Source organism: Gymnodraco acuticeps, unplaced genomic scaffold (genome assembly GCF_902827175.1).
Source record: "Gymnodraco acuticeps unplaced genomic scaffold, fGymAcu1.1, whole genome shotgun sequence".
Lineage (NCBI taxonomy): Eukaryota > Metazoa > Chordata > Actinopteri > Perciformes > Bathydraconidae > Gymnodraco > Gymnodraco acuticeps.
This window is the reverse complement of record NW_022992102.1, coordinates 24,158-48,537: the sequence shown is the minus strand read 5'-3', so window position 1 is coordinate 48,537 and position 24,380 is coordinate 24,158. Positions and strand designations below refer to the sequence as shown.

At 42.9% G+C, this 24,380-nt stretch overlaps 1 protein-coding gene across 1 annotated transcript in view; it reads left to right on the top strand.

Moving 5' to 3' along the window:
- Window positions 1-17,340, top strand: part of reep3b (receptor accessory protein 3b) — a 62,896-nt gene extending 45,556 nt beyond the window's left edge. The window contains exons 5-8 of the mRNA XM_034202986.1: window positions 24-137; window positions 8,420-8,582; window positions 15,019-15,152; window positions 15,306-17,340. Coding sequence (XP_034058877.1) covers window positions 24-137; window positions 8,420-8,582; window positions 15,019-15,152; window positions 15,306-15,377 — 483 coding nt within the window. The 3' untranslated portion in view covers window positions 15,378-17,340. The remainder of the gene's footprint in view (window positions 1-23; window positions 138-8,419; window positions 8,583-15,018; window positions 15,153-15,305) is intronic.
- Window positions 17,341-24,380: the final 7,040 nt, after the last annotated feature.

The window sequence follows — 24,380 nt, the reverse complement described above, 5'->3', positions numbered from 1 at the left end:
CCTAATTGATTGTCTTCCTGTAGGAAATCGATGAGTATATCGTGCAGGCCAAAGAGAGGAGTTATGAGACCATGGTCAACTTTGGAAAGCAAGGCCTGAGCATCGCAGCCACCGCCGCCGTGTCTGCAGCCGTCAAGGCAAGTGTCTCTTTATATCACATCATATTTGTTTAAAGGTGCTTTTTATAGCATTTAGGGGTTTATAATTTAGGGCTGAACAATTGATCTGAATTGTATCCAAATCGCAATGGTCTAGTAGTGCAATATCATTCTACATACATTTTTCCCAGCCTACAAACGTTTTTCACAGACGTAATAACAAAACGTAAAAAGTTTTGTACAGATCCATATTTCAATGATTATATGAAAAATATTTCAAACATTTTCATTCCCTTCAATATCATGAATCTTATCACAAGTGCAATATCATTCAAAATAACCGCTATTAGTTAATTATTTTAGATCGTGCACTCTTAATTATTTGTATCATTGATTTTTGATTGAGAAGGCCTTTTTGTATTTACAAAGAAATCCCAGTAATATGGCTGATGCAGTTTGTACCCCTTATCTCAATGTTGTGTTATTTATCAAATGAAGACGTTTCCCATGAATACTGTTCCCTCACCTCAGTCTTGCTTAGCTGAGGTTGTTAAACATGGAAGAAAGTATATGTTTTGGCTTCATTTGCTTAGATACAAGTGTGTTCTCAAACCTGCAGGAAAGCAATCCAGCAGGTTGTTTGCCAAATTCAAACTGCACTTAAACGGCTTATTGAACCACATGTAAAATAACACAGACAGACAGTGTAATTGGTTTGTAAATGAACGCAGGAGAGCTGCATTAATATTTTAAAGATGGTATGTAAAACATTGAGCTCATGCATATGTATCCACTCTGAGTGTGTCTCTGAACCAGCTTGTTGTTCAGAAGCAAGCTACCACTCACTGCAGCCAGAATAAAAGAGGTGTGTGTGAAGTGGTTTCATCAGCACTGTGTGAAACCCTGGGTGTGTCGGATCATGCTAGTGATCTCCTGGTTTAGGCTGCGCTGCACTGAGGTAATCCCAGGCAGTGGGAATCTGCTCTGAAGTCAAGAGCCACATTCAAAGCAGGTGCTGTGTAGGGGAGCTATAGCTAACTGCATGAAACTGGACTTGTTGAGCCAAATCTGAAAGAAGACTATTAAGATGCTTATGAGTAATGATTAGGGATGTAACGATACCAAAAACTCACGGTACGATAATATCGCGATAACAAGTCCACGGTATGGTATTTATCGCGATATTGAATAATAAAGAATTTTTTTATTTTATTTAAAAAATGTTATACTTGGAAAAATGTTCTTTATTAAATAATAAATCTGATTTGTACAGCATTTTTGTTGGATAGCAGTATTTGAAAGTGTCAAAAACAAAGTGACAGTAACAGACTGGATCAAGAAAACCAGTAAAACTCACAGATACCTCATTCACACCAACGCAACTCCGGTTCAAGCTCCGTGCTAGAGCTTTTCAGGTTCAGAACCGTTTCTTCGGTTTAGCTTCGGCTCTTTTCACACCGCCCAGAGTCCGACTGGTGCTGCGTCATTGCGTCATCGTTTGCGTCATGATGTAACCGTTTGCGTGCCTGCTTCATAAAGCCAAACCGTGCGGAAACCCCTCACAGCTGACACCGACAACAACAACAATGGCCGATTGTGCTCCAGCTTCCTCTGTACCGCTTCGGAAGACCAGATTCCCAGTAAGTAGCTGGTCTCTTCAAGTTTCTCCATCGTTGTGTACAAACTGGATAAAACGCCGGCTTTTTGTTGTTGTTCAGGAGTTGATCCCGCTCCTGCCCCCGCCTCGACGTAAGCGTGACGTATGCGGTGCTTTTGCTCTAGCCGGACAATTTTTTGGTGCTTGAAACAAACCGGATTCCGGAGCTAAAAGGCTGCTCCGCTGCGGTGTGAACAGGAAAACCCGGTGCTTTTCAAGCTCCAGCTCCGAATCAGCCCTGAAACGAATGAGGTATAAGTCACTCACTCAGCATCATCAGACAGGTTTTTAGGAATATGAGTCCACATTTCCAGGTAGAAGCTGGGATGTTTGGGCATTTACAATATCCGCTGCTCTGGAAAAAACTATCTCGCTTGGTACTGATGTTGCTGGGACAGCAGTGGTCGCGTTAACCGAATATTTTTTTTAACAATGACGGAAAAATCTGAAAGCAGTCTGTCATTTTGACAGATTAGAACAAACTCGGAACAGCGCCAAAGTTTCCCCGCACCCAGGCTCTGGTGTTATGCCGTGTTATGCATGCCCTCCAAAAAGGAAATTATATAGTTTCCAAACCGTACTTTGCCGTACAGATCATTGAAATGTCAGGGAGTTTTTGCTTTACGCTGTGCAATAATGGATTATGAGGGATATTTTACGATCCTGTCTGTCAAAATGACGGACAGCGAAAAAGTCTAACGCCACCTCAGTGGGACAGAGAGATATGATTTGGCCATGGGTGACAGCAGTGGGTCAAACTGTGCATTGTCTCTCCACCACTTCAAAAACAATACCGTTTTTGCCAAGAAGGTGAGGCTTATTGACAGAGATATAAATATACTGTTGGTACTTGTCAATGTCTCTAGGTATGTACATGTAGCCCTGTAAATACGAGTGTTTAAAAAATAATTCAGTCTCACGACGTTTCTTTATCGTGATACCGTGATATTCGGTATATCGTTACATCCCTAGTAATGATCCTTCGGAAGGACAACAAGTAAAGATCATTACATTACATGTCACTTGTTAGACGCTTTTATCCAAAGCGACTTACATACTCAATACTGTGGACAATCCCCACAGGAGCAATTTGGGGTGAAGGGTCTCAGGGACACAACGACATGCTGACTGCAGTGGGGTTTGAACCTGTGACCCCCTGATCCCAACACCAACGCACTAGTCCACTGCGCCACATGCCTCACTATATGGGTGTGGCTCAAAATCATGTTTTAATTTTGAGATGGATCATGTTGGTCAGCGTATTTGGATGAGTCCTCCTTTACCTCCTTTGATGTTCTTTTGTCTTGCAACAATACCATGTTTTCATACTTAAAATGTAAAAATTAGATGAGCATAAACTTTTCAAAACTTTAACAAAAACAATATTTCCGGTTTGTCAATCAAGATAATTTGTTATGGAAAATTCATTGGAAGGTTAAAAAAACAACAGGGCAAAACTGAATGGGTATGATAATAGTAGAGATATATTTGTAAAAGATAAAACCATGTAATATTTACTAAAATGAAGGGATTGTGATGTTATGAAAATGGGGTTATATGAGGTACTTCTCCACGATAAGTGCTACATTATATGCAATTTAGAGCCAGCCAGATGTAAGTACAGCACAGAAAGCCAAACAACATACTGCTGGGGATGGGGGAAGAAGCAAAACATATTTTAGAAACATAAAAACAAATCTGAATCTGTGTAACCTCACACTATATTAAGAATATTTTCACTGCCTTATCTTAAGTCAGCCCTTTAGGTGGAGAACTGAGGCTGTTATCTATGCAAGCTTCAAACCCAAAATAATGAGGGTAATAAGGGTCATTCCTGGCAGGACACTGAAGGGGCTGGCTTTAGGAGGCAAACAGTGATCAGAAAACGGCATCATGTGCTAAAGTATCCCTGGGTAAAGTACTCTGGGTTTAGTTTTAAACTTCCTTAACAAGAACCAGGTTGCTCAAATCCAGGACTCTGAAACCAGGATATGATGTGTACATGTACGTGGGCCTGTATGTGAACTGCATTCAGCTGAGCTGTTTGGAAGTCTAAGGAAAAACTAGCCCTGGTGAAACTCCACGGGACATTCATTCTCTTTCATTACTGATGTCCTCTGGTTCACAAGCTCTTCAGTCTTACTGCTTTGAAAACTGGACCACTGTTACTCTTCAATTCAATTAGCTTGTGTAGACTTACATTCAGCCACAGTGTGCCCTTATTCTACAGTGTGAGACTTGTTAAAACCCTCCTGTCTCTGCTAACATTAAACATGCCATTAATCACTGCTTCAAAGACAAGCCGCTCTTACCCTCCAACATTCCACTCTCTCTCTCCCTTTATCTCCTATATTCCTTTTATTTCTATTGCCTCTCCTTGTCTTTATGGTTTCTCTCTTCTTCCCCTCCCTCTGGGGTTAATCAGCACAGTTTTAGGTCACAGTGCCGTTTCAAATCCTTTCAAAGTTTATGGTGGTTTAAGCTGGAATGTGACTAACCTTGTACAATAAAAGCAGCTGCATGGTACATGAAGTCCGCCTGTCTGCAGCGCCTGACAGACTGGAGCACACAGAGCACCTTTTACACATTTCAGTGCTGTGGTTTTGGTTTACAAATACATCAGTCGTTTACGGATGGGGTTTTATTGAGTATGAAACTCCTGAGACTATATGCACCACCCTGTATTATGCATGCAGCACACATGCATTTTGATGTGCATGTAGCCTGAGGCTGATTTGAAATGGCATCTGCAAAGCCTCTACAGGTGTTAGTAAGCAGACTGGTTCCTGAACAATTCTTTATTTACTGCTAAAGAATGACATGTAATGACATTATATTACATTCATTGATAGTAGCTGACACTGTAACCCAAATCAAGTGAGCAACAAACAAAGAGTGCATTCAAACATATGGGGAACATGTCATGGTTGTCCCGGCCAAAACCATTTCTTTTCAGGATATTATTCCAATAATGATCAAATATTTCGCCTAAATAGAGCACTGAAACATAGTGGAATCCACTTGACCTTTTGTTAAGAAACAAATATATATATATTTTTTATAGATTTGGTTAAAATAACTCATTTAGATTACGATTCAGAAGGGATTCATCATTTTGCATCATTATTCTCTTTTGTATTGGAAAATATATGAAAATGATCACGGTGTGATTTGTAGAGGATCTGTACCAAACAAATACGTTTAGTTAAGTCTGTAGAATACTGATTGTAGGCCGGGATATCTCTGCAGCTGCACAACACTTATTGTGCCTCCTGCGATTTGAACATATATCTTGTCCATTATTGCCATTTTTATCAAACTTCGATAAATGGTGCAGCCCTAACATAAATACAATTATAACATTGTTGCTATAGCTATTCTTTCTTACACATCTTTTCTTTTTTTTTAAAGCAGGCCCCATTTTCAATCCAATCCACTTTATTTCTATAGCACATATTAAAAACAGAGGGTTTACCAAAATGCTTTACAGCAAACATAACATTATAATGAAATATAATATTACAATAATAGATAAAAGGCACACATAAGAATGAATACAAGGTACCCAAAGGCTATGGACAGAAAATAAAAGCATACACATGGATAAGACAGAGCTCAAACTGACTCGAAAGCCAGGGAAAAGAGGTGGGTCTTTAGGCGGGAATTAAAAGTTTAGAGGCTGGGCGACAATTTGACATGGGGGGGCAGGTCGTTCCAGAGCCTGGGGGCTATCGCTGAGAAGGCTCGGTCTCCCCTGGTCTTTTTCTTGGTTTTAGGGACTACTAGCTGATCAGCCGACCTCAAAGCCCTCGAGGGGGTGTACACCTTTAGGCTTTAGCTATGATGCTTGACAGCCTCTACAAGTCTTTGTGAGGGTGTTCATGATCTTCCCAATAATGGAAATGTACTAATATCATATTCACTTATTGCAAATATAGTTAAAAAAATGTATCACTAATGAACACCCCAAAAAATGCCAGAATGATGTATGTACATGGACTTGAACTGTTGCGTTTGATAATGTGCTCCCTGGTATGTGAGCCGCACTGTGCCAAGACTCACCTCAGGTTATGTCTACACATGATACATCTACCCAGATTCAGAGATGATTGGCAGGGAACAGCCTGAACAGGTCGCCATTTGATTACAGGGCTAACGCATAGACACATTTATATCCTCATATTCACACCTACAGGCAGTTAAAGAGTCTCTGCACCTACCCTGCATGTCTTCTGACAGAACCTTCTCTCTCGGGAGGCGGAGCTCAATACTGCACCACCTGGCCAACATGATTTCTAATCATGCCAATATTAGATTTTCAATATACATTTTCACAGTTATAATACATACGTTTGAAACGTTGAGTAAATAACGTCATTAGCTTAGCATAATTGGATATTTTGGACTCATTCTAGACTCAATGTACACATAAATAAATCTTCATTCCCAATTCTTTAATTTGTTGTCCCTCTAAAACTGTCATTTTTGGAATAACAGCCTGTGACTTTTGATTTCCATAGAACAGATGATTCTTTTGCGCTGATGAGATTTTCATATTTGTTCTACTTAAGTAATACCTCACTGGTGAATGTCTGAAGCTTTATGCTGTCTTAAAAACAACGGTTGCTAGCAAGTGACTGAATGACTACATGTCATCGCGCTTAACATTAGCCGCCTTAGCTTAGCGCTGGTGCTTTGAAGTCATTGTGACTGTCATTTAGTTTTTCTACAGCATAATGTTTTCTGCATTCTACCAAAATCCAATGAAAACACCTCATTGCTTTTTGTCGAGGAAGCCCTTGCAATGCTAACTTCCGTGTCAGCCTACGGAAACATGTCATCATTGCACCACTCTATTAGCCTGTTGGGACTTAACATTTATTTACAGTCTTAGCAACAGATTTATGAATACCTGATGCAACCCAGCCTGTTCTTGGTTCTATATTGATTGAAGGTTAATAAAAGGCATGTTTCATCTGCTACACAGCTCATACAATGGAACATGTTTGTGAACTGTTTATATAATGAGCCTTTGGTGGGGAAACTATGTCTCTTGTTCTTGTATCGCTGGGTTTCTTTTATTTAGTATCCATCCCCAATATATATGATTTTAGAACATCTGATTTTATGAAATGTACTTTTTCTGTGTTTGGTCATGATGCTCTGCTCCGGCTTGCTACTAGCTAACCCTCTTGTCACTCTGTTTCTCTTCCTCTCTCTCTCTCTGTAATGACATCCTTCTCTCTTCAGGGTGTGTGTGCTTCAGCAGGCTCTGGGAGGTCAAACCAGTCAGTGTAAGCAGCATGGACAGAACCTTCCATTTCATACCATGACATCCTTTGACTTTCAAAGTGTTCTTTTTCCATCTTGTTTGTTGTCAAAGAGAATCAACAATCAACATTTAACTCTATCATTTCCCTATTTGTCTTCATTTGTATGCCTTACTGTTTTTATTTATTATTTTACTTACTCCTTTATTATATTATAACACTCAACTTCCTGTTTCTTTTTTCACTTGCTTTTCATGAAACGTCTTTTCATTCACTTTTCCTTCCTTGTTGCCCATACCGTGAACTGTTTCCATAATGATGTCTTTGTCATTGTTGAATTTTGGTTTATGGCAAAAATATTCCTTATGATGACAACTCTTTGTGTAGCATGTTGTGTCACTATAGTCTGTTGTTAGGCTGGAAGAGTGTGTGGCTGCAAGAAACTGATCAAAAAGCTACATTTTGATCAAAATGACACAAAATGATGATCCTGCTACAGCCCTGACTACAGAGGCTGGGTTTTAAGTTAGGGTAGAGTGTTAGACTAGTTCAAGTTAAAATCAGTGTTTTTGATACACTGGCAATTGTGAAAGAAAGTAATTCTAAAATGTATTAAAGAAAAAAAGAAATCAAATCGAAAAATAGTAGATTTCTTAAGAATGAAGGTTAATGATCACGCTAAGTTGATGTTGTTATTAACAGTAATAATAATCTGTATGATTGGGATAATACTTGTAACACTTGATTGTAGTGAACATGTGAGGTCTGTGAGCTTCTGTGATCACAGATTTAAGGATATTGCAGTGAAATAAAAGCATTTACGTAAGAGTGTGTAACCAGACCTGTTTTAACTGCAGAGGGGACTTGGTTAACTCCAGGCTGCAGTTCAAAGCAAAACCACTGAACTCAGTAGACTTTATGAGTCTTTATGGGAATGCAATGAAAAGCAGAGTGAACTTAAAGGCTCTGCTGGTGTCTTTCCTTCTTTTCAAGCTAAATGTATTCCACCAATAGAATATGTATCAGGGGTTAGGGTCATGCATCGGTTTGCAGCACATAAGCAGCAGAGTCAGTAGTTATGATAGCAGCCCATAAATGAGTTGATGACGATGCTCATATACAGGAAAACAAACTAACAATCACACAACTTGAGATTTGGTCTGACTGCAGAAATGTTCAGGTTACCAAAAGAACCTCCAGATATTCAGCTGGAAGTGGAACCACCTGTCTCTTCACTGTGTAGATATTAAGGGAGCAGTTGGTCTGTTGACACTCATTCACTTCATCAGTGTCGATCTAATCTTGTTTAACTCTGCTGTTTACGCGTGATGTAATATTGACCTGTGTGTGTGTGTGTGTGTGTGTGTGTGTGTGTGTGTGTGTGTGTCACACAGGGTCAGGGTGCCATCACAGAGAAGCTGCGCAGCCTGAGCATGCACGACCTGACCCAGATCAGCCAGCAGGACGACAGAGGAGACCAGCTCTACCAGTACAGCTCCCACTCCTCCAACCCCGCCATCAGGAGGTCCCAGAGCACTGACGCTGCCGATGGACCAGGTACACACACACACACACACACACACACACACACAGATGGATACTGTGGAGTCAATCTCTCTGCTCTGAATGTCGCATAGTGAACCACTAAAGCTCGCAAACCTCCAGAACACCCTGGAATCTGAACTCACAGACGTCATACACACAACCAGCAAAACATGCTTCATCCAGTGATAGGCACGTCCATAAATGCCTTTGAATATCCATCCTTATAGTAGGCACAGAGATGGTGCTGTCAATATCACGGCTACACTGGTGTGACAAATGTGCCACATCAGCTTAATATCCCTATTCTAATGTTTCTTTGTTCTTTGTCCGCATGCTCCTTTCCTTATTTCCTCTTGTTCTTGCTTGATGAGAACTGCAGGCTGGCTGGCTGGCTGGCTGGCTGGCTGGCTGGCTGGCTGGCTGGCTGGCTGGCTGGTGTGTGTGTGTGTGTGTGTGTGTGTGTGTGTGTGTGTGTGTGTGTGTGTGTGTGTGTGTGTGTGTGTGTGTGTGTGTGTGTGTGTGTGTGTGTGTGTGTGTGTGTGTGTGTGTGTGTGTGTGTGTGTGTGTGTGTGTGTGTGTGTGTGTGTGTGTGTGTGTGTGTGTGTGTGTGTGTGTGTGTGTGTGTGTGTGTGTGTGTGTGTGTGTGTGTGTGTGTGTGTGTGGTGTGTGTGTGTGTGTGTGTGTGTGTGTGTGTGTGTGTGTGTGTGTGTGTGTGTGTGTGTGTGTGTGTGTGTGTGTGTGTGTGTGTGTGTGTGTGTGTGTGTGTGTGTGTGTGTGTGTGTGTGTGTGTGTGTGTGTGTGTGTGTGTGTGTGTGTGTGTGTGTGTGTGTGTGTGTGTGTGTGTGTGTGTGATGACTTCCCAGCAGACAGAGGGGATGAGTTGAGTTTGAGTGGGATGCTGTTGGAATTTCAAACACACACTCTGTCTCTGTTCCTTCCGTCTATCTCTCTCTCGAACACACACAGGCAGCCAGTGAGGCGTGGGGGGGGGGCTGAGATGAATGTATAGGAGGAGAGTGGAGATGTAAGGGATGGATGGAGCAGGAGTGAATTGGAAGAGGAGGAGGATGGAGGCTGGCAGACAGCATTAGCATACTGAGAGAGGGAGAGTGTTCAGTATTCAGCTCATGAGGAAGACATGTTTCTCCCCTCTTGCTCTCTTTCATAGGGTCCTCCCTGCTGCTCACATGACACCACACTCCTCTGCTGGCTAAAGGAGGTCTTCAGCTCCTGGGCAACAATGGTTTTTCTTCTGGACCCTTTTCCCCTCACATCTGTCGGTTGGATTGTCTATTATTTAATTTCCTTATCTTTTTTTTAATCTATACACAGGACGTCTATTCCACATTTATTCCTCTTTATTTGTGCTAGTTTCTCCTTTTCACTGTGATGGTCTAATGACTGAGTATGGTGGCTGACAACGGCCCAAAACACTTCCATTAGGAGAAACACGATGCAAATATAAAAACACACATGTTCCACTAACAGTGACAGTTGGCCAACTATAACTCTCAAATGTCAACAAGTGCTGCTTGTTCCCAGCTCTGTGCGTCACCTTCTAGTGTTCCCGTTAGATCTGCACCGCTCTCCACTTTTATATTTTTGATCTTCTTGCAGCGTTTTGTATATGCAGTGCTTTTAGTAAATGCTGCGCAATGTTTCGTCAAGTTGGTGAATGTTTTCTAAATGCTGCATCATTAGCATGTGTTTTGGCACATTTGTGTTTTTGTTTGCATTGTTTTTAAAAGGCTCCGCACATTCTACTAATAGAAGTTTTGGGCCGTTGTAGTCCATTTGCACTCCGTCGTAACCGAGGGTTTCGTATGCCGTAAACACTTTAAAGCCGCCTGGGACAAGTGTCTCATTTGTGCTACAGAGCTATATAAATATAAATTGATTGATTGATTGATTGATATTCTACTAACAAGTAGTGTGTGCAAAACGCCTGATACATCTTCATCCTTTGAGCTGTAGAGCTCCATAGTTGTACAAAAATATCAATGACACACACTAGGGGTGTAACGGTTCACAGAATTCACGGTTTGGGGGTCACGGTTCGGTACAACAAGAAAAAGAAAAGTCCAAAATGCATAATTCAAGGTTTGTTGTTATTTATTTTTTAACAGCAGTGCAAGTTTCAGTATAAAAATAAGGAACTCTAACATTTTGAATAATTAACTGTATTACACAGTTAAAAACAAACCACAAACTGTACCACACACACTCAGATGGCCATATGATCTATAATGGCTTTAAATCTAAAAATAATGTCTTGAAAATATTACAAAATAAATAATAAAAAAGTGTTTCAAGAGCGCACAGCCGTTGAAACACATATGCCAATAGCTTCCGTTATTTCTTTTGGTCTCTCGGCTTTCATGTCTATTGGCTTCTTAAAAACAGCGGGGATCAGCTGCTGAACTGCTGTTGTCTTTTGCCGGGCTCTGGTGATTGGCAAATCTGGGTGATGCCTTCTGATATGATTTAGCATGTTTGGCGTGTGTCACCATTAGCATACCGCACCGCTGTAGAACAACGGCGACACACCGTCCTCGTCCGATCCACCACTCGCACTCCATCGTTATTGTAGTCCACAGGGAACCCGAAATTAGAGATGGGTGAGTCCTGATTGATCCGGATCATTAACCCGGATCCTAGTAATGAGCTGGGAGTGACGAGTCTCCCCTCTTCATTAACCTGAGTCCTTTGAGTCCTACACCTGGTGACGTACAAATTAAAACTTTAAATTGCGTCACTCGCTACTCTCCTTATAACATGTAAAATCACATTACAATGTACCCCAAACCATCTGCCTAGCCTTTAGCCAGTAGGATAGCTTCCAGAAGTTATCGTTTGGCTCAGGGGACGCGGATCAGTGAAACTTCCTGCAGACTCGTGCGGATTCAGAGCCGTAACCGTAGCAAATCCAGAGATCCAGGCAGACTCATCATGCACGAGTCAACAGTAGACTCAGATTTGCAAATCCTAACTCACTGAATCAAGGGAACTTCCTTCACTTCCTGCACACTAGTGCGGACTCAGAGCCGTAACCGTATAGCAGATCCAGAGATCCAGACTCGTCATGCACGAGCATAGCCGTGGGAACTGGGAAGTCATTTTACTTGGGGGGTGCGGACAAAAGTGGGGAGAGATTTCAACAACAGTAACATGACGTTTTTCAAATGTACACCATTCGCAGCCCCGCCTCCAGCACCCCTACTTCTCGCGGCTATTGTGCATGAGTCAACAGCAGACTCAGAGATTCGCAAATCCTGACTCGCTGTGCAAAACACAGCAGACTCGTGCGGACTCAGAGCCGTAACCGTATAGCAGCAGATCCAGAGATCCAGCAGACTCGTCCTCATGCAGGAGTCAACAGCAGACTCAGATTCGCCAAATCGCAAAATAACCCTTTTTTTTTGTGATCAACATTTTTTATTAAAGCAATAGACACTGTGTAGCGGAGGTTAATGTAACGTTAGTTTAATATGCTCGTGAAATGCAACAAGTTTTCGGTTTCACCAGTAGGATTTCTACGCTCTTGGTGATGCTGACTCATATGACTTAAAGGACTCGTATGATCCGGATCTCTTCAATGACTGACTCAGAAGACTCCGAGTCCGTAAAAGGATTTGCCATCTCTACCCGAAATGTTCCCACACAGCAGTTGATTTAAAAGAAGCAGGTGGTTCTTCTAGCTCCTGTGTGTTATCTGAAATCGCCATACTAACTTTTCTTCTTCTTGTATTTTGTTCGTTTTGTTGTTGTGTTTCTTCTTGTTCTTCATTTGTTGTTTCAGAGCGGCTGGCAAACAGCTTTTAGGCGCAATACCGCCCCCTGGATTATATATAGTGTAGTGGATACTGCCCTGAGTGACAGACTTTTTTCCCACTCATAAAAAAAAAGGCATATTCGTCGTGTGACTTCATGTGCCGAACCATGACGTCCGAACCATGACGTCCGAACCATGACGTCCGAACCGTGACGGTTCGAGACGAGTACGGATACCGTTACACCCCTAACACACACATTAGTTTTTGTTACACTGTCCTGCTCCCTGAACTACTTAAATTCAAATAATACCATATTCTCTCTTTGAGGCAGCACAATATGAGATGAGACACATGTGGAGCAGCTGAGCACAGTGTAGAGCAACAACTGTGGAGTCTAAATATGCAAGCTTCAGAGTTCAAAACAAAAAAACGCAAAGTGAAGGAGGAGTGTGTTTTGACAGTGAAAGTAAACTCAACAGCAGGTTAAGACATTATTCATATTCAGGACAGAGTGTGCGTTTGCTCTGGAGAGCAGGAGGATTCCAGAACCCCGTGGAACAAGCTGCTCCAGATCTCAGCCCTTTATGACAGGACATTGGAGAGTTTCTACACAGAATAGACTGTTGATAGCTGGAGTGACTGGAATCTGTTCTTCACAGTCCAGACAGAGCAGTAAGATTCCACCCTGGAACATTACTGTAACATGTTGTTCCTGAGCAAGTGGCTTTCTCCTTTGAGGGTGTAGCGTTAGGAGCAGATGATCATGGGCGTTTAACACTCAGGTCATTTCTTGTTGGTGTTACATGTGTGGTTCTTCAGTACAGTGTGTAGTACTGGGCTTCTCAAATTCCGGATCTAGGTCCGGATCCGGACCGAACTGCAAATCACTCCGGACCGAACCCTGTGTCCCATTATTAAAAAAAAAAAAAACATTCTGATTCTGATGTAAAATTAAGTGGACCAATTATGCTATATTGGAAACATATATTGTAGGGCCATACCTATATAAAACATGTCTGTAAAGTTTCACCCATTGTAGCCATGCCTCATACTGCTCATACCCCTCTTTTGCAGCCCTGTTAGAGAAACGTGGATTTTGGGTCCTTAGCTTGAAAAAAAACCTGAAGGTATTTTTTGATGTTGTGCAGGAATGTGAAGTCTCATGTGAAGCCTCTTCCCACCCTGTTTCCTCTGGGAGGGGAAAGGTTGCTTCCAACTCTGGAGAGTGTGAGGTTTTCTCTTATAGACTCCAGATGTGACAACAATAGCCGCAGCAGGAGCTAGAACCAGAACACATAGAAAATACATCACTGGTCATTTGTTCTGTGACAAAAGGGCATGAAAACTGTAACATAATGTCCGGTTTACTATACAATAAACAACATATGCAGGCCATGCTAATTAATGATCTGAGTCTTATCAACAGTCGAGTATCTTAGGATGGACCAGAAAAAAGACCTGGAAGACCTTTTAGATCAATCTGTATTCTCTCAAAAGCCTTTAAAAATACACATGACTTCTGCTGCAGTGTGTATTCCTGGCAGCAGGCTGTATCAGATAGCTGGTGTATAACCTGTCTAACTGTTGTGTTTCTATGAAGAGAGACAAAGGGAGCAAGCAGAGCGTGTGTGTGTGTGTGTGTGTGTGTGTGTGTGTGTGTGTGTGTGTGTGTGTGTGTGTGTGTGTGGTGTGTGTGTGTGTGGTGTGTGTGTGTGTGTGTGTGGTGTGTGTGTGTGTGTGTGTGTGTGTGTGTGTGTGTGTGTGTGTGTGTGTGTGTGTGTGTGTGTGTGTGTGTGTGTGTGTGTGTGTGGACCTCTACTGGAGAAGCTGTGTCTCACACAGAACTCGATCCACACAGGCCTGTAACCAGAATAAGAGTTCATCCATGGAAATGTGTCAGGTGGAAATACTGCAAATATAAGTGATTCTGTATGAAATATAGAACATGTCGGATCATTGGAGAAATTGTACGAAACACCTTTACTCAAAACATGCATCTACATCTATTTTCAGGTTTTTCAGTATATTGATGTGCTTTATATTTAATGGAATATAAATCACATTTATTATTAAACAAATAAATAAATTAAATGTGAAGATATGTGCCTGCCATATCTTTATGTGTGTGTGGACGTCATGTTGACATCTTTCAAAATGTATTCCGGCTCATTTTGACTTATCACAGCACAGGGGAAGGATGTCTAAATGATTCTCACGTGGCACATTGGTGGGGCGGGCCCTTCTATAGTACATAAGTTTACATTCTGGTGCCGGTTTATCTCCAGGGATTAACACGGGTTTATGTTCTCCTTTTTTTTAAAGAAATAAAGCTCCTTTAGCATTTAAAACTCAGTCCATCTTCGCTGTTTATGTGACTTCTCTTCTCCTCTTCCACCAATGGTTGAGCATCCTTGCTGATCTTAACATAAGTTGTGAAAAGGCTAAGTTATGCAACCAAACTGAAACATGACATATTTTGTAAAGACACATATCTGAGTGTGTGTTTCAGTGATTCCTGACGTGTGTGTGTGTGTGTGTGTGTGTGTGTGTGTGTGTGTGTGTGTGTGTGTGTGTGTGTGTGTGTGTGTGTGTGTGTGTGTGTGTGTGTGTGTGTGTGTGTGTGTGTGTGTGTGTGTGTGTGTGTGTGTGTGTGTGTGTGTGTGTGTGTTTCTCAGACTACTACTATGCCGAGGAGGAGAGGAGTGATGACGAGGCGGAGCCCACCTTCTCTGAGGACGAGGCGGTCACTCAGAAAGGACTGAGGCGGTCTCAGAGCGTTAAGATGACCCGCTCCAGGGTCCGCAGAGACGTGAGTTCTGTCCCATGAAGGCTGTGTGTTCTGTAGCCAAACATATCTATCAATATATGAATAAATATTCTGTATGATAACAAACAGCCTAGAAACTCAAGGGTATAATTATATACATTTTCACACCTATTATTTTCATTATTCTGTCATCAGGCTCGCTATGGATCCCTGAAGATTAAAGGCAAGAAGAGACCAGCACTGAGCTCCGTTAACTATGGATTATGAGAAGAATACTACGTACACACACACACACACACACACACACAGGGTCTGTTCTGACAGTCACTCTGCTGAACTTGTTTGTATCTTTATTGAGGAGCGTTCTTCTGACATATTTCCATATATCCAGAACCAGTGTCTCTGAGAGAGCCTCCTTGTTTGGGTGGATGGCGTACATTTATGCATCTTATTTGAGTTTTTAGTTGTGATTTTATATACATTTGAGCTTTTAGGATTTTTACATTTCATTGTATCAAAGTGTTGTGCTGCCACTTCTTAAGGCATCCTTAAACTGTCATTAATGGCCAAGCTAATATTTAAATAATGAACTGATCATTTGTATAAAAATAACTTTGGATATCTTTTGTTCAAATATAAACATGTACACTGCTGATTATTACACAGTCAGAAGCATGAACTTTGATTAAAACTGTATTCAGTTACAGTGTGGCCACCTGGGGTTAGCGTAACAAGCCATTCATGCACAATTGGAAAAAGGGGCAAAACACCAAATACAAGAAAGACCAAAACAATTACAAAGGGAAACAAAATGACCACAAACAGCAAGACAAGTAGAAGGAGGGGAAATGCCCACAAACCAAAAACAACAGTCTTAAACAAATAATAAAATGTCCACAAAGAGACACTACACCACAGAGATGCTGAATGGCACAGGTGTGTGTGTGTGTGTGTGTGTGTGTGTGTGTGTGTGTGTGTGTGTGTGTGTGTGTGTGTGTGTGTGTGTGTGTGTGTGTGTGTGTGTGTGTGTGTGTGTGTGGCAATCCAAATAACACTTACACTAATGGCTTATAAGTGACCTAATGAAATGTGATGTTACCCATGAAGACAGACAGCGGTGTTTATCTTTAACGCTTTTTAGAGAGTGCTACTGTTGCAGCAGCGAGCTTCTGCTGCCTTCAGGGTATTCTCCATGAGGAACCTGTTCCCAGCTGAAGCTCTGACCCTGGTGTTGGAGTCCGTTAACCCTCACTACTCCACTGCTCACACACATTCCCCATCACTGCAGAGCACCAGCAGCTGAGCATGGACATTTACACGGGGGGGGGGGGGGGTCGTTGAATGAATCAGATGTGCAGTATAAGTGGATGGAGTGAGTGAAACACCAGCAGCTGGACACTACCCCTTATTCCTCAACACCAGTCAGGAGAGAGAAAGGGAAGAGAAAACCAAACTGAGATTCTTTAAGGTTTTATAAGCAGGTTTATTTCCTGCATTGTCCACATGTTTTTTTATGACTGTGTGTCCTGATCACTATCCTGGTTGTACATATCTAGCTGTTTCCTTGTGTTTGAAGAGTGTGTGTGTTGTGTTTGGATCAAAAGGAGTCTTTTATTATAGTAACCAGTGTTTTTGCACATGTACCTCCTCTTAAACCTTTTGATCAATGCTGTTGTTGCTTGTCTTCTCATTTTTGTATGTACTTTGCTGTAGGCAACCCAATGAGTTTAATGCTAGCAGCCTCTCGTGACATGTCAGAGTGTGGCTTGTTTTGGTCCTCTGGTACTGCAGTCAGTGATAAAACGCTCGAGGGCTGTGGCTAAAGCGTATTCCTAAGAACTATACGATTGATATGCGTTAAAGAAATAATGAAAGTGTGAACATGCTGCCTAGCAACATGGCTGTGTTACACATGTTTGGATAAAGGTCAGGGTTATTGCACTCAGCTGTGAGCGTTCACGCCATGCAGGCATGGTGCGAAGGCCTTCCTCAGCAACACACAGCATTGTCTTAAAGCCGTGTGTGTGTGTGTTCAACACTCATCAATAGTGCTTACATCACTAACAAGCCAAACTGTCTCATGTCAGGACGTCCATGTAACGCTCATAACTGAATACTGATACCAAAGCTTCTCTGAGCTGTGTGACGGAGTTTTTAATCTGTGTGGGGAAATGTAGTGTGTGGATTGGAAATTAAATATAATAAAGGAAGTTGAAATACACACAGGGCAGCATGTGTAGTGTTTGTTTATGATGTGTATTCCTGTAGTGTAGACGTTATAACTGTCTCAGTGAAGAGGACAGAAGCGCACAATGGCCTCTTCTTTACACACTGCTAAACTGAACTCATATTTGTGTTTCACTGAGGAAATGTACAAATGATTCATAATGTTTATTAATGTTTTCATCATTCAAGATGAATGACTTGCATCTATGACAGTTTTCATATGAATACAAAATACCTTATGAAATGTAAACTATTTTAATAAACCGAGTCCTACTTGGTGATCTTCGTTCTTGTTATCGTTCAATCGTTGGTCCGCTCTCACTGCCTGCCAAAATCCACCCGCCTTTTAAAAAGCTTGATTTTGTTCCCTAACGTATTCTGTGAAGACCCGCCCCTACTCTGATTGGTAGATTTCAGCACGATGAGTGAGATGGGGTGGGTCTTAACGGAATACGCATGAGAGAGAGAAGTCATAACAAGTGGTACAGGACAGGTAGACGTGTTTTTCAGATGGAAAATGAGCCAAACGCAGCAGCATTTGGATGCACTTCAACCAAAACCCAGGCAGTGATAAAGCGCACAATTTGTAAAGGCAAAATATCCTTTAAAGCAGGGTCAACTAATAATCTCCATCGCCACTTAAAAACACAGTATCTAATATTAAGAGTTGCGTGAATTTCATTCAAGGCAAGCCAACTTTATCTAGGCTACCTAACACATCAACACACTCTCACTCCATAATCGTCCAGGAGCGACGTTTGGTCAGTGTCCGTGGCGTTCAGTTGTGACGCTCCTAGGCTCCTTCAGCTTCATAAAGGGACGCAAATAGGTTTAAACTGATTGCAATGTATTACCATCTGCGGCGGGATTTGACGCTCATGGAAGCACGGCATTCGTTTGTGTCGGCTGCCCTTAAAGGCAATGTGAGCGTCCATTCCCATTGGATAACTGTTGTAAGGTCATATCCAGTGGTGTAGTGGGCGTTGGACGCGGGGGTACGCCGTACCCCCACTTATTTGGAGCATGATCTTTTTTTCAATAGTCTAATAAATATAAAATCATTGCCAGTCTTATCAGTTGCAAGTGTGTATTTGTTGTAATAATGACAAAAACATAATACATTTCACAGTAATGGCATATAATAAAAAATAAAAACGATTTCCTTCAAAAATGATGATTCGTCACATCACGCACGTGACCCCGCAGCGAGCTGGGGGTGTGTCAGTGACACACCCACGGCCAGCTCACCGCCCGCCGATTTTGCGGCAGCTCTTTCCCTCAAGAACTCTAACGAAAAAGCTCTATAATGGAAGGAAAACGTTTTTTACTTGACTTCTTTTCTAAAAAGAATATAATTCACAAGAAGAAAGAGGCTAGCAGCACCGAAGCTACAAGTGAAGCTGCTACTAGTACTACATCATCAGAAGAGCCGCCTAAAGACGTGAATAATGCTAGCTAACGTGCACGTTAAATGCGCTAGCAACGTTCCGCTGGCTAGCTCAAGCTCACCTTTCCCAGAGGTATGGACGGAGGAGATGTGGCGGAGGAAACAAGAGGCTACCCGTGGATACACTGCAAAGCTGGGAAACTGGGCTGCTGTTCATCCATTTCGGATTTATCAGCCTTCAAAACGCAAGGTGTGTGTGTGTGTGTGTGTGTGTGTGTGTGTGTGTGTGTGTGTGTGTGTGTGTGTGTGTGTGTGTGTGTGTGTGTGTGTGTGTGTGTGTGTGTGTGTGTGTGTGTGTGTGTGTGGTGTGTGTGTGTGTGTGTGTGTGTGTGTGTGTGTGTGTGTGTGTGTGTGTGTGTGTGTGTGTGTGTGTGTGTGTGTGTGTGTGTGTGTGTGTGTGTGTGTGTGTGTGTGTGTGTGTGTGTGTGTGTGTGTGTGTGTGTGTGTGTGTGTGTGTGTGTGTGTGTGTGTGTGTGTGTGTGTGTGTGTGTGTGTGTGTGTGTGTGTGTGTGTGTGTGTGTGTGTGCCAGAAGCAGCGCTGTCTGCTTATTTGCAATGTAGGCTAGGCCTAATCAGAATAATTTCAAGTCCAGATTCAATGTTTGCATTAGTAGGCTATATTTTTCGTTTCGTTTATTTAATAAGTTAATTTCAGGACAACTTTGGGAATTTTGTTTGTTTGTTATGAGTTTTAAATAGATTTTGAAAGTGGAGATAGAGAGAAGCAGCGCTGTCTGCTTAGTCGTAGCTTATGCAACTTAGGCCTATACATTGTTGTAACTTATGTGCCAGTGTGCCCATGGTTTTGAGTCTATGTGCGTGTTGAGCGCAGCGCCGTCTGCTTTTTGAAGTACAGTAACTAAAGTCGGACTAAGCATACCGGTAGTTTCTGTGGACCTGCATGTCTGCCCGTTTTGTGACTGCACTGCGCGCGTGCGCACTTGTGTGGCATTGTTTGGGATGACCTAATTAAAATAGCGTCCCCCCAGTAAAAAAATCCCCACTACACCACTGGTCATATCATTGCATGTTAGTTCACCAGTCCACTAGGTGGCACTGTGACATTGAAGTTGTTGCCGTTCCATAAGCATAGAAGAGGAACTGGGGGCTATGTTGTTATGCTAAGTATGTGATGAACCGGAGTCGCAGTTCGGCGCTGCCAGAAACCAATAAACTCCACTATGCTCACCAGAAGCCTGCTGTGAGTTACTACATAATGGCGACGAGGATAAAAGTACAGCAGATGCCTGGTGGAAATGCACACAAATGTGCGAGACTGTTGAGTGGCTACGTTAACAGCACCAAACACCGAACAGTGGTGTGAGCTAGAAGATGGCGGCGGCACCGTTCCCTTTGATAGTCAATCCCAGACGTGGGAGGAATATTGTGAGGTTCTCCAATATTTCTTTGAAGCTAATGAGATCAAAGATGCAGGTCGGCAGAAAGCTATTTTGCTCAGTTCAGTTGGCAGTCAGACTTACAGCCTTATGAGGAACCTTATCAGCCCGGCGAGGCCAGGAGATAAGACGTTTGATGAGCTTGTTCAGCTGCTGAAAGACCATTTCAACACCAAACCCAGTGAAATTGTACAGCGCTACAAATTTAACTCAAGAAGTAGGAAGCTGGGAGAAACAGTCATGGAGTATGTTGCTGTGCTAAGGAAATTAGCACAAGATTGTAACTATGGAGACAAGTTAACAGAAATGCTGCGTGACAGGCTGGTCTGTGGGATTGGGGAGGATCGCATACAACGGCGATTGTTGTCAGAGCCGGATTTCACCTTCGACAGGGCACTGAAGCTGGCCCAGGCTATTGAGACAGCCAGCAAGGATGTGAGAGACTTACAGTCATTGGAGTCAGCACCCTCGCACATGAGCACCTGAGGCAGTGCACAAGATGACGGCAAGGCAGAGCCCCAGTGAGCAGCAGCACCAGCATAAGGCTTGCTACAGGTGTGGCAGTGAGCAGCACATAGCTAGGGACTGTAGGTTTATTAAAGAAACCTGTCACAAGTGTGGGAAGATAGGCCATATTCAGAAAGTGTGTAGGTCAAAAGGCTCAGTTAGTGCTTCACAAGCAAAAGGGGGTGGAGTATATCAGAGATATAAGCATGTGAAAACTCAGGGAGCAAACTATGTCAGCCAGGGGGAGGGCGAAAAAGATGACATAGACACAGATGAGATCATGTTCACTTTGTACAAAGTGGAGGAAATAGACATACCGGCAGAGGAGCCATTTCTAGAAACACTGACTATTAACGAAACTGAAACACAGTTTGAAGTAGACTCAGGATGTGGAGTAACAGTGGTGAACCACTCAGTGTACAAAACCTTATGGAGGGGAGAGGTACCAGCCCTACAACCCTGCAGAGTGAGACTCAGAACATACACAGGACATAGGGTAAATGTTTTGGGAGCAGCTATGGTAAAAGTGCAGCACAAACAGTCAGTAAAAAACCTACCGGTGGTAGTTGTGCCAGGGACGGGCCCTAGTCTAGTTGGCAGGAACTGGATTAAGAAGCTAGGTTTGCAGTGGAGACCGGAAAGCCAGATTCACCATGTCAGGGAAGAGACATTGGAGGAGGTACTTGGGGAATATGAGGAGGTTTTCAAAGAGGAACTAGGGAAATGTAAAGGGCCCCCAGCTAAACTATATGTGGACAAGGAAGCAACCCCCAGGTTTTTTAAAGCTAGACCGGTACCGTATGCAATGAGAGGAAGGGTTGAGACCGAACTGGACCGTCTCCTAGCCCAGGAGATAATTGAACTGGTAAAATATGCAGAGTGGGCAGCGCCTGTGGTACCGGTGTTAAAACCAGATGACTCAGTAAGGTTGTGCGGTGATTACAAACTGACTGTAAATCGAGTATCAAAACTGGAACAGTATCCAATTCCCAGAATTGAGGATTTGTTTGCCAACCTGTCAGATGGACAGAAGTTCACAAAGCTAGATCTCAGTCATGCATATCACCAAATCCCTTTGGATGAAGAAGCAAAAACATATATGACCATAAATACACACAAGGGCTTGTTCACGTACAAAGTGTTACCTTTCGGAGTATCATCCAGCCCAGCTATTTGTCAACGGACCATAGAGGGACTGCTACAGGGCATCCCTGGAGTGGCAATATTCTTGGATGACATCCTGCTGACAGGGAAAGACGACAAAGAGCATCTGCAGACTCTTGTCCTTGTGCTGAAACGGCTACAGGAGGCCGGTCTCAGGCTCAAAAGAACCAAGTGTTCGTTCATGAGTGAGGAAGTGATGTTTCTAGGTCATAAGGTGGATGCCACAGGACTGCACCCCGTGCATGAGAAGGTGGAAGCAATCAAGGATGCACCCACACCTTCAAATGTGACAGAGCTCAAAGCATATCTAGGACTGTTAAACTATTATAACAAGTTCCTGCCCAGTCTGTCAACCATCCTTGCTCCAGTGCACAAACTGCTAAAAAAAGACACAAAGGGGCAGTGGGAAGATGCACAACAGACAGCGTTTGAAAAGTCAAAAGACATGATGCAGTCAGCTGAAGTGTTGGTGCATTATGACCCAGAGAAGGACATTGGATTAGGTGTTGTGCTCTCACATCGCATGCTAGATGGAACTGAAAGACCCATTGGATTTACATCATGGACATTAAATGCTGCAGAGAAAAACTACTCACAACTTGACAAGGAAGGACTGGCAGTGATCTTTGGAATAAAACGCTTCCACAAGTACATCTATGGACGGAAGTTTACTATAGTGACGGATCACAAGCCCCTGTTGTCACTTTTCAGTGAGATGCGAGCAGTACCCCAAATGGCATCACCGAGGATCCAACGTTGGGCCGTGACCTTGAGAGCCTATGAATACACCATAGTGTACAAAGAAGGGAAGTACCACAACAATGCAGACGCACTGAGCCGCCTGCCCCTACCAGAGAAACCTGACCTGGGGAGGCCAGAAGAGAGGGCTCTCATGCTGGAGAGTTCTGACATCACACTTGTGACTGCTGACCAAGTGAAAGTATGGACAGACAAGGATCCAGTACTCTCACGGGTGCGGGAATTGGTAAACAGAGGCTGGTCATCAGAATTAAAAGAGATTGAGTTTGGCCCTTATGCAGTGAGGAAACATGAACTCAGTATCCAAAATGGGTGTGTGTTGTGCCAAAGCCAGGCCAAGAAAGTGTTTTGAGACAGCTTCATCAATGCCATCCAGGAGTGTCCAGGATGAAAGCACTGTCTAGGAGCTATGTATGGTGGCCAAAGCTCGACAAGGATGTAGAGGATACTGTCAAGTCCTGTATGACATGTCAAGAGCACCGAAATGTTCCGGCACCAGCTCCGTTACACCCCTGGGATTGGCTTGATAAGCCCTGGAGTCGTATTCATGTGGATTATGCTGGGCCATTCATGGGGAAGATGTGTTTTGTGCTCATCGATGCACACTCAAAATGGATGGATGTGGTTCCAGTCAATTCTGCCACTTAAGCCACTACAATTGAGTGCCTGTGTACCAGTTTCAGTAACTATGGACTGCCTGAATGGTTGGTGTCTGATAATGGCACCTGTTTCATCAGCACCGAGTTCGAAGATTTTCTGAAAAGAAATGGTATCCGTCATGTGACCTCGGCACCCTATCACGCCTCCAGTAACGGGTTAGCAGAGAGAGGGGTACAGACATTTAAAAGGATGATGAAAAAATGTCCAGAAGGCACACTGACAGCCAAGGTAGCCAGAGTGTTATTTAGTTATCGTGTGACTCCTCAGACTACAACAGGTCTGTCACCAGCAGAGCTGCTTCTCGGGAGGAAGCTACGTTGCTGTTTGGATTCAATTCATCCAGATCTGTGCATGAAGGTGAAAGAAAAACAGGAAAGACAAATAAGAGATCATGACAAAAAGGCAAAGGGGCGCTGGTTCAAAACAGTGCTGACGAGAAACTTCAGTCTTGGACCCAAGTGGATTCCAGGAATCATAGAGTCAGTGACAGTGTCATATAAAGTGATGCTGGGTGATGGGAGAGTAGTCAGGAGACATGTGGACCAGATTCATGCTCACCACCAAAGACCAGAAAAAGACCATGAAAGACAACAGACTGACTCGACTCAGCTAAGTCAGGCAGCCGAAAAAGGAGAGACATGGCAGGACATTGAGAATGTGGTGCTCAGTGGGGACGAGTTGGAAGAGCCAGCAGCTACAGAAGCTGCAGCAGCAGAGAGGGTCCATGGAACTGTGGAAAATACAAGTCCAGGGAAGAGACAGTCAAAAAGAGAGACTAAGTTACCCAGTTACCTTAAAGACTTCCAGCTGAGCTAAGAAGGGAATAGATAATACTGTTGTGAGTCACCTGTTAGGTTTAATAAAAAAAAAAAAATTAGTTTACAGTGTTACAATGTTCCTGTTGGATGTATATAACCTGCTTGAGGGGAAGGGGATGTTGTAAGGTCATATCATAGCATATTAGTTCACCAGTCCACTAGGTGGCACTGTGACATTGAAGTTGTTGCCGTTCCATAAGCATAGAAGAGGAACTGGGGGCTATGTTGTTATGCTAAGTATGTGATGAACCGGAGTCGCAGTTCGGCGCTACCAGAAACCAATAAACTCCAC